Source organism: Lepidochelys olivacea, assembly GCF_965140295.1.
Source record: "Lepidochelys olivacea isolate rLepOli2 genome assembly, chromosome: 6".
Taxonomy (NCBI): domain Eukaryota; kingdom Metazoa; phylum Chordata; order Testudines; family Cheloniidae; genus Lepidochelys; species Lepidochelys olivacea.
The window spans coordinates 87,105,923-87,120,221 of record NC_140416.1 but is presented as its reverse complement, the minus strand read 5'-3'; the positions used below and the strand labels follow the sequence as shown (position 1 = coordinate 87,120,221).

Below are 14,299 nucleotides of genomic sequence, written 5' to 3'. Positions count from 1 at the left end.
ACTTATAGATAGCCTGCCACGGAGTACACGACAGTCACTGTGGCTTAATAACTTCACACGTTCAGCTGGATTTGCTCGTTTGCAGTCTGCCAAGTGAGAAAACAAGTAGAGTTACAGCCTGTCACAAATGGGCACACAGACATATATCGTTTTCTAAACATGGACTTCCACACATATAAATACCGAAGAAATTGTCCCATAGACACATTCAGACTGCTTCAGTTTGCCAAACCTAGCCACCCAGTTCTCCTGTACAGTCTCAGAGACATGCCCATGGCAAGATATAGCACCCACCACTCTCCTCATCTAGAGTCACCACAAAGAGAGGGCACGGTATTCCAGATACAGATACACTATCTCCTGCACTTGGACACTTCTAGAAAGAGTGGGACCCATAAATAGACCCACTCCAATAGCATCATGCACACATGGACCCTCTGACTCAGGCAGCCAAAATCACTCCTAGTCATGTTCTTAAGACCATAGGACATGTTGCCCCACCTCAACAACTCAGTGCAAAATGATGCTCGGCTGGTAGCCCATACTCACCTGCAGCCAGGCTTCCGCATGGGCCTCTTCTCCTTTAGGTGTAGTTCTTCCATCAGGTCCCAGTTTGATCCTCCTCCTTCAAAATACAGGCAGCTGCTGCTCACCTCATTGTGGTACTGCCCCAACACAGAATTCCAGGCATTTTAATGAGACATGAAAAACATCTAGATGGTTAGCTGGCAACTAGTGGTTGGATGCCCTTTTGGCCAGGATCCTGCAGTGAAGGAACACCAGCTCTGATAAAAGGGCCCTTCCCCTCACTGCCTAAATTTATCCCTTTATTTTTCTTCAGGTCTCCTTGACCTGTAGTCACTTGTGATGAAACTAATAGCGCTGCCCAGCCTTGCAGCACACACTTGTTACTGTGTGTAATTTAACCCTTCAGTGAGGTGCTCTTAGGGCTGGTGCTTTCCTCACTGAAAGACAAGTGAGGGAGTACACTGTGACTACAATAACGTGCTGATGGACATGCTGTAAATGCCTGGTTAGATAGATGGGGGAATCCAGATGCCAGCTGGCAAAGGAATCCCTTCTAATCTCTTAGCAGCAACCCCCATCGGAGGTTTTGGTTTACAAATTGGAGCCTGCTCTCTGGTTATCACTCCTCTTTGGCCTTGGGATTGGCCCTGCTGCCCATTCAATTGAATGGCTCCCTTTCTCTCTAAAAAAAAAAAAAAAGGGGGGGGGGGGGAGGAAGGCTATGAAGGGCTGAACTAGAGCACCAAGCCTTCTAATACTTGACACTTACAGCACTTCACAAACATTCACTAATTAATGCTGGCAAATGGAGAAACTTAAGGCTTAGAGAGGGGAAATGACTTGCCCCATGCCATAGAGGTTGCTAGTGGCAGAGAAAGAATTAGAATTTAGGAGTTCCTGGCTCTCAGTCTGGCCTGCAGACCACTAGATCCTCACCTCTCCGCCTCCTATCTGGGGAGCTGCTTTCTGGAAGGGCAGGCTGAGTCAAGAGTGGCATGGATGACTTAGAGGTTAAATCATAGGCCTGGGAGTGACACAAACTGGTTTGTATTCTGCCATTGATTTGACTTGCCTTTGACCGCAGAGTGTCTCCCCTCTCTGGGGCTCAGCTTCCCTGTCTGTAAATGTGCATAGAGAAGAGGTCTTATAGGGCTGTTTGGTTACAGATCAGCTGTGAGATAACCCAACAGCACTTTGGTTAATGGCAGGTTGAATAGATTCCTGAGTCCAGCACCAACAGCAGGTTGTTTCAGAACACTGGTGCTGGGGAAGGAGGGCAAAGGCAGAAAGCTGTTCCATGTGGTCTTCTACAATGGGGAAAGCAAGTGTGGACTGTAGGAAAGCAGATGGAAGCAGTGGTTCCTTACTACTTGTACTGAATACACACCTAATAACTCCCCCACCAGGAGCAAACCTAGCTAGGCTCAAATGATACGAACATAATCACTAATCTCAATATAAAAGGAGTACTTGTGGCACCTTAGAGACTAACCAATTTATTTGAGCATAAGCTTTCGTGAGCTACAGCTCACTTCATCAGATGCATACTGTGGAAAATACAGAAGATGTTTTTATGCACACAAACCATGAACAAATGGGTGTTTACCACTACAAAAGGTTTTCTCTCCCCCCACCCCACTCTCCTGCTGGTAATAGCTTATCTAAAGTGATCACTCTCCTTACAATGTGTATGATAATCAAGGTGGGGCATTTCCAGCACAAATCCAGGTTTTCTCCCCACCCTCCCCAACAAACCCACTCTCCTGTTGGTAACAGCTTATCTAAAGTGATCTCTCCTTACAATGTGTGTGATAATCAAGGTGGGCCATTTCCAGCACAAATCCAGGGTTTAACAAGAACGTCTGAGTAACGGGAGGGGGGGGGTAGGAAAAAACAAGGGGAAATAGGTTACCTTGCATAATAACTTAGCCACTCCCAGTCTCTATTCAAGCCTAAGTTAATTGTATCCAATTTGCAAATGAATTCCAATTCAGCAGTCTCTCGCTGGAGTCTGGTTTTGAAGTTTTTCTGTTGTAATATCGCAACTTTCATGTCTGTAATCGCGTGACCAGAGAGATTGAAGTGTTCTCCGACTGGTTTAAGAATGTTATAATTCTTGACATCTGATTTGGTGTCCATTTATTCTTTTACGTAGAGACTGTCCAGTTTGACCAATGTACATGGCAGAGGGGCATTGCTCGCACATGATGGCATATATCACATTGGTAGATGTGCAGGTGAAGGAGCCTCTGATAGTGTGGCTGATGTTATTAGGCCCTGTGATGGTGTCCCCTGAATAGATATGTGAGTACAGTTGGCAACAGGCTTTGTTGCAAGGATAGGTTCCTGGGTTAGTGGTTCTGTTGTGTGGTATGTGGTTGCTGGTGAGTATTTGCTTCAGGTTGGGGGGCTGTCTGTAGACAAGGACTGGCCTGTCTCCCAAGATTTGTGAGAGTGTTGGGTCATCCCTCAGGATAGGCTGTAGATCCTTGATAATGCATTGGAGGGGTTTTAGTTGGGGGCTGAAGGTGACGGCCAGTGGCGTTCTGTTATTTTCTTTGTTAGGCCTGTCCTGTTGTAGGTGACTTCTGGGAACTCTTCTGGCTCTATCAATCTGTTTCTTCACTTCCGCAGGTGGGTATTGTAGTTGTAAGAATGATTGATAGAGATCTTGTAGGTGTTTGTCTCTGTCTGAGGGGTTGGAGCAAATGCGGTTCTATTGCAGAGCTTGGCTGTAGACAATGGATCGTGTGGTGTGGTCAGGGTGAAAGCTGGAGGCATGTAGGTAGGAATAGCGGTCAGTAGGTTTCCGGTATAGGGTGGTGTTTATGTGACCATCGTTTATTAGCACTGTAGTGTCCAGGAAGTGGATCTCTTGTGTGGAATGGACCAGGCTGAGGTTGATGGTGGGATGGAAATTGTTGAAATCATGGTGGAATTCCTCAAGGGCTTCTTCTTCATGAGTCCAGATGATGATGTCATCAATATAGCGCAAGTAGAGTAGGGGCATTAGGGGACGAGAGCTGAGGAAGCGCTGTTCTAAGTCAGCCATAAAAATGTTGTCATACTGTGGGGCCATGCGGGTACCCATAGCAGTGCCGCTGATTTGAAGGTATACATTGTCCCCAAATGTAAAATGGTTATGAGTAAGGACAAAGTCACGAAGTTCAGCCACCAGGTTAGCCGTGACATTATCGGGGATAGTGTTCTTGACGGCTTGTAGTCCATCTTTGTGTGGAATGTGGGTGTAGAGGGCTTCTACATCCATTGTGGCCAGGATGGTGTTATCAGGAAGATCACCAATGGATTGTAGTTTCCTCAGGAAGTCAGTGGTGTCTCGAAGGTAGCTGGGAGGGTTGGTAGCGTAGGGCCTGAGGAGAGCTTCTACATAGCCAGACAATCCTGGTGTCAGGGTGTCAATGTCTGAGATGATGGGGCGCCCAGGATTTCCAGGTTTATGGATCTTGGCTAGCAGATAGAATATCCCAGGTCGGGGTTCCAGGGGTGTGTCTGTGTGGATTTGATCTTGTGCTTTTTCAGGGAGTTTCTTGAGCAAATGCTGTAGTTTCTTTTGGTAACTCTCAGTGGGATCAGAGGGTAATGGCTTGTAGAAAGTGGTGTTGGAGAGCTGCCGAGCAGCCTCTTATTCATATTCCGACCTATTCATGATGACAACAGCACCTCCTTTGTCAGCCTTTTTGATTATGATGTCAGAGTTGTTTCTGAGGCTGTGGATGGCATTGTGTTCTGCACGGCTGAGGTTGTGGGGCAAGTGATGCTGCTTTTCCACAATTTTAGCCCGTGCACGTCAGCAGAAGCACTCTATGTAGAAATCCAGTCTGCTGTCTTGACCTTCAGGAGGAGTCCACCTAGAATCCTTCTTTTTGTAGTGTTGGTAGGGAGGTCTCTGTGGATTAGTATGTTGTTCAGAGGTGTGTTGGAAATATTCCTTGAGTCAGAGACGTCGAAAATAGGATTCTAGGTCACCACAGAACTGTATCATGTTTGTGGGGGTGGAGGGGCAGAAGGAGAGGTCCTGAGATAGGACAGCTGCTTCTGCTGGGCTAAGAGTATAGTTGGATAGGTTAACAATATTGCTGGTGGCAGACTCTGCATTCAGAAGCATACAAGAGAGGAAGAAAGGAGTACTCTGCACTGCCATATGGGAGACCACGGGTATGATTATATGTGGCAGCCCCTTGTTTCTCAGGTTAGGAGTGCTCTACAGTAGCATGCAAGAGACCTACGTCTGAATCTCAGTGCCATGCAACTCTGGTTGCAGTGTTCTCCACTGTTACACAGGGGAACTACATCACTTATTGCAAAGGTGGAAGGCACTCAGCTACTATAGCTATGAGTATGATGTAAGAACCATTACGGAATAAAATGCTGTCCCAGACCCTTGCTCTCTGTGCTGACTGTGCTCTCCACTGGCCCTAGCTATTCAACAGGCACATGGGAAAACAGCGTACCACCCCCACCCCGTGTGTGTGAATTGGAGTGTGCTGCTTCCCCATTCTGGTCTCCTGCCAACAGACTTCATTGCACAAAGGAAATGAGATTACATAGAAGAAAAAAGGAATAAAAGGCATAAATTCACACAAACCTTTGTCTGTTTCACTGAAAACAATATCAGCTTTGCTCCAACTCACTAAGTTTCAGATCTCTCTGACTTTTCTGTGTTGCTTTTGACATCTTCCATTCTTCAAGTTCACAAATCCCTTTCTGTACTTTCTGGCTGCCACTAAACTGTCTTGTGTCTGCCCGAGGTACTCATCCCATCAGAGGCAGAGAATACAGGGGACCTCGAGCCATCACTTGGACTGCAGCCTAAAACAGCCGTGGCCTCCCATGGCAGTTCACTGTTGTCAATGGTTTGTGATGACAGATTTTGATGGTGGAGCTGGGTTCTCAATGCAGGACAGATTCCATAGCACTGGGAGAGCTGGAGAAACTTCTGGGGACGGTTTTACTATACAAAAAAGGTTTCTCACTTATTAAAAGGATATATGCAACATTTAGCTCCTGGAATCTGTATTAAGGGGCTTACCTATCTCCACCACCTCTCCACAGGTGATATCAGGCAGAAGGATGGCTCAGATAAAAATTCAAGAGGTCATTGCTGCTAGTGCACATGGAGCCCACGAGGGTGACAAACTCAATCCATACACAATGCAGAACAACAGTAACTGAGAAGGCACCTAGTTGACAAGAGCTCCAGGAACCCATCTTAATGATCTTTATATAGCAGCACCAATTAGACAAATTAGGGAGGGGAAAACATACTCCTTGACTCAAAAAAAAAAAAAAGTTAGAATTTTAAATTGGAGCCCTTAGAATGGGTTACCCAAAAGCTGAATAAAATGAGTCACTAACATGCACCTATGATTCTTAGTAAAGGAGCAGCTGGGCTTCCAGGTGGCTGCTTTGCAAATCTCTTCTATAGTTTCCATTCCACTTTCTCTCCTGGAAGCAACCTGAGCCCTGGCCCAAAGGACTTTTACAAAGGACCCCTTCTCAGAGTGATGCTTCAAGAACAGGGGAACAAATGGAGAAGTCAATACTTCACAAGCTGCTTTGCATTTCTGTGCTGCTACAGAACCCACAGAAAGAATCAGCTAATCTGAAAGACTTTTGTCTTTTCTAGGTAAAATGTGAGAGGCTTCAGGTCATGTTGCACGAATGTAGGATCCTTTCTTTGTCACATCCTGAGTTGCTCTGAAGGAAAGGAAACAAGGGACATCTTTTGCTCAGTGTGAAAGCTTGGATATGTCTTGGGAATGCAGCTGAGCACAGGAAGAAAGGCAACAAATTGAAAATGGCATCAAATGGTTGTGATTTCTCCTAATCTTCTAGCTGATCGAATTGTAACTGAAAATGACACCTGTGTCCACAGATTTAAAAAGAGGATGGCACTGTATTCTGGCCACCTTGGGCTCCTCCAGGGAGGTGGGCTTGCATGGAATTTAGACTTCAGGTGCTTGGCTGCTTTTAGAACACTTCTAAGTAGGGGATGAGGTTGCACATGGAAGGTGGCATTATATCTGAGAGAACTAAAACACAGCAGCCAGGTCCTTTCAGGTACTAGGGCTTTTCTTTAGGCTGCATTGGAAAAAATATTTTAAAATCAGGTATTTAGCACCCAAAGAGGGAACTAACTCATAAGGAGAAGGCTTTTCAGATTATGTTGTACTTGCCATTGGTTGCTTGTGTTAAAGACTTAAGAAGAGTATTAATGTCTGAGTCAGGGAGAACTTGGCACTTCAGGGTAGGTCTCTCACAAGCTATATCCATAAGAAAAGGATGTTCTTATCATCGTGAATCAGTTCCTATTGATTAAGAAATGAAGAGTCCAGGGCTTGGCTAAGGACAGTTGCACACACAGGCTGTTCCATGGCTAACCTGGAATTATGAGAATCCACTTAATCTTGTCCCTTTGTACTTTTCTCAGCACCTAGGGAATGAGGGGGAAAGGAGGGAAGGTTCACAGCAGGCTGCAATTTCAGGGAACAAAGAATGTGTCTATCCTTAGTGCAAGGGGCCCCTATATCTGCAGCAGAACTGAGGCACTTTACAGCTGTGGCTTGTGGCAAACATGTATTATTAGAATTTCCCACATCCTGCACATCTGGTGAAATACTTGTGGATTGAAGCTCCATTCCCTGTGATATATGCTGGAACTGCTGAGCCAAATTGCTCCGATGCGGACTTTCTCAGCTATGTGGACGGCTGTGAATGTCACAAGATTCTCTTCTGCCCATTTCAGCGTGGGTTGGAGAAGGGCTACAATGTTCCCCCCGCCTCTATACATGTGGTAAGACATCACCACAGCATTGTCTAGATGGACTGATGCAAAAAAGTGTAATGTAGAATGGCTTGTGATGCAGAAGTAGCAGGTGAACTGCTTTCATTTCCAGTCTGCTCTTATGAAGATGCTTCTGGTTTTTTGAGCACTTATCTAATTCATACGAACTCTCTTTGCAAGGAAACTGGCATCTGTCATTACAATGGTCCAGGCAAGATGTGAGCATGCAAATCCCTTGAGAAAAGTAGCAGGCATGTCTCACCAGAGCAGAGATTTCCTGACATTCTTCTGGAAGGGTTTTCTTCTGCAGAAATGAAATTAGTCCTATTGTGAGAGCAGAAGAAAGTAAAGATTTTCTGTGAGCCAAGGAGCTGCAGGACAGCGTGGTACTTAGAGGATGTCCTGGTCACTAGTGAAACAATATTCTAGGGCCTTTCATGAGACAAATATCTGTGGGCTTTCCAAGTGATGAAACAGGCTTGTAAAGGGACAAGATCCTCTGATCCTCCAGAGTGCGCTCAAGGATTTATGATAAAGCCGATGGGTAAAAGAAGATACAATTTTCTAAACCACAACCAGAGCCTTTGGAAGAGATTGACTTACCAGTTATCTAAATATGACAGAACTTAATCCCTTTCGCAGTGAAGGGCACCTGCTACCATACTATGTTATTACCATTTATTATTTGCATTGCAATAATACCAAAAGACATCAATTAGAATCTGGACCCCTTTGTGCTAAGTGTTGTACAAACACATAGGAAGACACAACCCATGTCTTGAAGAGCTGGAAATGAGTGTAACAGACAATAGAAAGGAAGGGGAAGGAGGACAAAGGAAATGGTGATAAAATCTGACTGTAGCATACCTTAGCAATAAACACAATCTGATGATTATATATCATTTTAAAATAATTTTTATTTTTGACTAATTCCAACTGCCTTCAGCCCAGCATCATTAGTTGGCTACAATCAGAATCTTTGTGAAAATGTACAGAGCCATGACTTATGGCAGAGCCGGCTGCTATTTTCATTCTTAGGTAATTCTCATGAGATGCTTGTGATAGGTACATGGAAACATGAGTTTTGCAGGTCTGTGGATGTTAAGAATTCTCCAGCTGACATTAGGCCAAAGAGATTCCATTTTGAATTTCTGGTACTACAAACAAGAGAGAAAATGCTTTCATCTAGCTGTCCTCAACAGACAGGAAGATTGGCACAAACATCTGAGAGGTGCTGGGTATATTTGCTTACATCATCTCCTTTTTGAAAGGTCAGAGGCATAAAGAGAGAACGTTTCTTAAGCCTGAGGAAAGTGAGGCAAATTCTATCTGTTAACCATTTGAAATGATGGAAGGAACTAATTTGTCTGGTATTTTCCCTGTCTGAGAAACTAGTTAATTCTATCTCCAAAGGAATGCGGGGGACATGGCTGCAGGAAGTCAGTAACTGGATTTGTTAGTATAAGGATTTGCCCAAGGACTTCCTCCTGCCCTTCGGTAGCTATTGTAGTATCCAAGCTGTGGAAATTAAGTCAGTAAAGTAAATGTTCCTCTTAAGAAGTTTGTTGGCTTTGGGGCAGAAGTGTACTGAGCTTAGGAACCTGTCATCTCTTTGCCTTCTTTAAGGCCAATTCCATTTTTTGTCTGAACAGGTCAGATACAGAAGTTTCCCCTTTCCAAGGAACATCATACTTCTGACAGAACATTGTACTCTTGGCATGGATTTTTAGTGAGGAGGCCCAGATATCACTCTTCTCCTTAGGAAGTCTATCTGTTTCACTGAATATAACCACAAAGCTTTCTCCCCAGGGTTTTCCCAAACATAAGCAAATCTTCCCTTTAGATTGAAAACAGTGGGTAAAACACTTTTTGTAAAGGTCAGGAATATTCTTTCACTGTGAAGTAGCAGGTGGGAAAGAATACTCTAACCAGCTCAGAGCCTTGAGCACTGCAGTTCTATGGCTCATGTACTACGCATTAAAACTCCTCAAGGAGGCAATTTCAAAACTCCTCAGGGAGGCAATTTCAGAATCTGACTCTGAAGAGGATGAAAAACTTTCTCCTCCTCCACAGAAATTCCAGGGGAGATGGACTTGGATTTCTCTTTGGCTTCTCAGGGAAGAAAGGTCTCTCAGGCTTCCTTACATGACAGCTGGGCTCTCTGCTTTGTTTCTGAGAGGGCTTCTTGCTCTTGTGGCGTTTAGTAGAGGACTAACCTCTATGGTTAGGCTGAGTGGCAGGGAAGCTGTAGAGATTCTGATTTCCCTGAGGCCTAACCGAGGTAGCCTGCTAGCTTCTGATCAGAAATTAAACAGGCAGAGGAGGGAAGGGTCACTTGCACTACTAGGCTCTGCAACCAGTTGATATGAGAGCTGGAAGTCTGTTCTCACACATTACAGGCACATGCCATCTGCTGCTGCCAGTTGCCATTACAGATACAGCAGTTGAAGTGGACCCTCTTATTAATCTTTGTTTTTCCATTTTTCCAGGCATTGCCTGAGGGGTGAACATCAGCAACCTCTCCTCACTAAGGCAGAGTGGAAACCAGGTCTTGAGAGCACTAGCAGCAGGGACGCCAAGTGGCAGGAAGACTTCTTTCTTCTGATATATCCTTCATCCTGTCCATCACTTGTCTGCCAGTCACCTGAGGAGGACCTAGTAGCACTGATTACTGGAACTACAGTGTATACTGCAGGAATGACATGGAGGCAAATGTAATTTGGAAGGAGAGAGACCAGATCCTAGCAGCCTGTTCAGTGTGGGGTCCAATGTAAACATTAGGAGCCTGTGTGTTGTTCGGGAACATGGTCTGTTATAATTGTTCCATTTGGCTGTTTGACAGGAGAAAGAATATGGAAAATATGTGAAAAACTTATTGGTTATTTAATGAACCTAGAAACTGAGCAGGGCCTGACGATATTTTCTCTGCATTTTACGGAGCAGCACATTTTTAACCCAATGCAATCTCCAGCTGCTGATGCACTCCTCTAACACAGGCAGAGTTATCTTCATAGCACTAGCCAAACTTTGACTGGAGTGGTGCAACAAGCCACTGCTGCAGCTGACAGAAACCACCCGTCTCTTGGGCTTCAGGTCTGGTTCTAGGAACATCAGACAATCATGAAAAAGTTTAGAAAGCAGAAATAAATGGGAGGAGAAAGTAAAATACAAAAATAAGCCACACCAAATAGAAACATCCAGCAATGAAACAACACGACATTACAGTCAGATTTTAAAATACTGCCCAAAATAATAAAGGAGCAAATATTGATTGGGTATAAATTAATAACTGAAAATACAAACCATACAACCAAAATGAAATTACTTTATTCAAACTGAGTATTTCCATGGCTTCCTGCCAAAATTCAAGATGACAGCCAATGAAGATATCTCTCGTCACATGGTCTGTCTTCTGTCATTGGTTGTCATGTGGTGTGAGCAGTGCTCATAGAGGGCAGAGAACTGCGTCTGTTACAGGATTAGGATGGGCTGAAATGGCTGAGTGGATGAGGCTTCATGTTCAAACTTAGATCTTGGGAAGCACTATGCAGACAGCTAGAGGCCTCTGTCTTATGTGAGAGTCTCTATGGCTGGTGGGTGGAAGGAGGTGTGGGAGAGGAGAAGGAATCCTGGGGGCTCAGCAGCAGAAGCTCTGAGAGGGAATGGTGCCCCTTAGCTCGGAGCCTTACCACTGGTTCCCACAGACACGCAACTTCTCTCCTCTCCTCAGAAAGTACTTTGGAATGTGCAGCAGGGCCTCACTGTCAACCTCATCTGGGTGTTAAAGGGATGGTGGTGTGATGAGCAGTCACTGCTGCTTCATCCCTTGCCTTGAACTCAGGAGCGGTGCACTGGGCTTCTCGCCTGGTGCCCAGGGTTAATCCATCACTGCGAGTAGGAGCTGGAAAAGACACAAAGCAAAGCCTGTGAGTGACCTCAGAGGGGAGTGTAAAACACCACTACACTGACCCAGTGGCTGCAGAAGTAATTAGTACTAGAAATTTGGAACTCCCTGTCAGACTGCAAACCACACTACAGCTACACACAAATGCATAGATCAATATGCTAAGCCCATCTGAATGAGCTAACAGCTTAAAAGCCATAAATACTTCTCACCATCCCCTGGATAATAACTACCCCTTCAGCTGCTTATGACTGGCTCTCTGCCTGACCCATCTGCTCCTCACAACATCCTCCCACAGTCATGCTACTGAGTCTTCTTTTTCCTCTTCAGTATATTTGGTGTCTTCTGTTCTGTGTCTTTTGCTCCCTTGCTTGCTGGTCAGGAACCTCTAGCCCCCCAAAAGAAGGAGCTGAGGGGCTCGTTGCTGCAGGGGGTGAGCTCTCTGAATGAATAATTTGAGGGGTGGGAAAGGATTTTTTCCTTCCCGTCTGTTCAAAATGGAGTTTAATCCTGAGCTCTGCATTTTCCCACTTTGGCAGGTTTAAGGCAAAACTCTGTCATTTTCACTTCTTTTACTTAAAATTTTTTATTTGATGTTCATTTAAAAAAAAAATCCAGAACGCCTAGCAATGCACCATGTTTGTTTTGAATAGGTCATGTTTTTTGGTTATTCAAGTGAGCAAAACTTTTCCTGTATATTTAGGAAATCAGTTTGCTCTTAGACTTGAACAACACTTACTGGGAGCTGTGTTTATTAAAAATAAATGCACTTGGAACCAGAATGCCAACGATGTGCACTTGGACTGGCTACTGGTCCAGAAATCTGCATCCAGCATCCTATTGTCACTCTGAATTCACCTGCCATATTAATGCCAGTGCAATGGAAGGGAAATGAAGTCACACAAGCCATCCATCCAACCTCGCCACTCATCCTCCTGCTCCACAGAGATTCCCTGGCCTCTCTTTCCCCATGTAACCCTATAACACAAGTGGCCCTTCCACATATGCTAATATGAGCTGATATTTCACAAGTTCTTTGTGCCTGGATGTCTTGAAGGCTCATGCAGGGAAGGGCATTCCTAGGCATATGTGGAAATTGATGGAGTCCCTATCTTCAGAGCAGCTGCTGGGCACTACTGCAATACAAATATTAAACAATCTAAGTAAATCCACGGGTCATTCCCCTTTCAGGCTGTTGCTGGCCTGTTCACCAACCTCAAATGGGTGCTGGGTGACGAAGAGGGACAGATTTCTTGTTAGCCAAAGGAACCTTAGAAATAGGCTTGGAATGAGATTGTCTCAATCCCCAGACTATGATGATTGAGTCTCTTTCCTCAGAAGATTCATGGGACTGAGTCACCATGTATAACAGATTGAATCCCCTTATCCTCCACTTCCCAGGAGTTGTTAGAACAAAAGTCTGTCTGGCTATCTATCCCGGTACTAGTATGTCCTCCATGACTGTAACATCTGAGCACTTCATAAACATTAATGAATTTATCCTCAGAGCACTTCTCTGCAACAAGGAAGTTGCATCTCCATTTCACAGCTAGGGCACTGAAGCAAAAGGCCATGTGATTTGCCTAAGATAACACAGTGAGTCTGTGGCAGAGCTAGGAAACCAAATCTCTTGAATTCTAATCTTAAACACAAGACCTTCCTCCTTCCTATAAGGGCTGATAACCCTAGAAACTCATCTCTCTTGGCTCCATGCAAAGGGACTTTCCAGTCTTACAGTGCTGTCCATGCTTCCCTTGGTAATGTACAGCTTGAGTCTGAAAGGAGGTAAATTGATACACTTAATAGATATCCTAGAGTGGGTGACATTAGCAAACAGGGACAGCTGACAAGTGAAGACCAACCTGCCCCCTTCCCCACCTTTTCTGGTCACAAGTCCAATCTGGCTTGCTGGACTATGTAGGCTCAAGAAAGCAACAGCTCCATGTCACAAAACCCTACCTGGGTGGGTAACACAAAAGAGCTGTCCACAACTGTAAGCATTTGAGTGAAATCTCCCTGCATGAAAAGGCTGATGAACAGCCTCATTAGGAAGGAGAGACAGGCTTGGGGAGGCCAGTGTGACCCCTGCTGTCTCCCCTACGCCACAGAAAAGACAGAGATTTACCTTCCCATCCAACACCACTACAAAGTCCCTGTGCTCTGGATAAACCCAGATCTGTTTTCCCTTATTCACTCCCCACTCTGGCACTTCGAGTGCAGAAGGTGAAGGCCTGCAATGATTCTAAAAATTAATACTGGCAACTCCAGGCTGGTATTAAACTCCCAAGGTTATAGCTTTTCTCTGACCTTGGATGGGTAGATTCTGCCACCACCCAAGTGCAACCCCCTCGCCTTCCCCTTTTGAGAACCCAGGAAGGAGCACTTAGGAATTCCTTCCTGTGGGGTACCCTCCCCCAGGAAGAGCTGAGAAAGAAAACAAAGGAAATCAGCTGTTGCCACCAGCTAATTAAACAACATGTGCACAAACCTCTTAGGACACAAAAAAACCCAATCCTGTTCTTAAAAAAGATAAATTTTATTAAAAACAAAAAGAAAGAAAATACATCTGGAACTTAGGCTTTTTGCTAGGTCTTAAAAAAACAATTACAAAAATTAAGCATCAAGATAGCTCTCTTGAGGTTCAGCTTAAAGGTTACAAGCAAAACAAAAGCATTTAGGGGTTAGCACAGAGGAGTCCAGAAGCCAATAAGAAATAACCCTAATCGTGTCTTTCTAGACATTCCTGATCTACCTACATATCTGGAGTTCACGAGTAGTTCTAGGTATGATTTGATGATTTTTCATACCTAGTTTAAAGCTTTTTAGATCATAGTTTCAGCCCTGTCCCTGCTTTGTCCCCTCTCTCCAGAGAATGGCAACAGACAGACAAAGGGGAAGTTTTCCCCCAATTTTAAAAAGTTCTAGCCTTCCCATTCGCTTTTTTGGTCAGGTGCCCACTCCCTTCTTTTTACCTATGGGCTTTTTTTAACCCTTTACAGGTAAAGCCAGTAGAGAACAGCAACTAACAGGGATTTTATAGCTACTGGCTGGCTGGGTGTCCA

The 14,299-nt window shown here is 44.7% G+C and overlaps 1 protein-coding gene across 5 annotated transcripts in view; it reads right to left on the bottom strand.

Moving 5' to 3' along the window:
- Nucleotides 1-10,638: 10,638 nt before the first annotated feature.
- The window catches only part of TTLL5 (tubulin tyrosine ligase like 5), a 208,431-nt gene continuing 204,770 nt past the window's right edge, over nucleotides 10,639-14,299 (bottom strand). For all 5 annotated transcript variants that reach the window (XM_084630661.1, XM_084630660.1, XM_084630663.1 and 2 more), the window contains one exon: nucleotides 10,639-11,234. In XM_084630661.1, coding sequence (XP_084486787.1) covers nucleotides 11,104-11,234 — 131 coding nt within the window. In that variant the 3' untranslated portion in view covers nucleotides 10,639-11,103. The remainder of the gene's footprint in view (nucleotides 11,235-14,299) is intronic.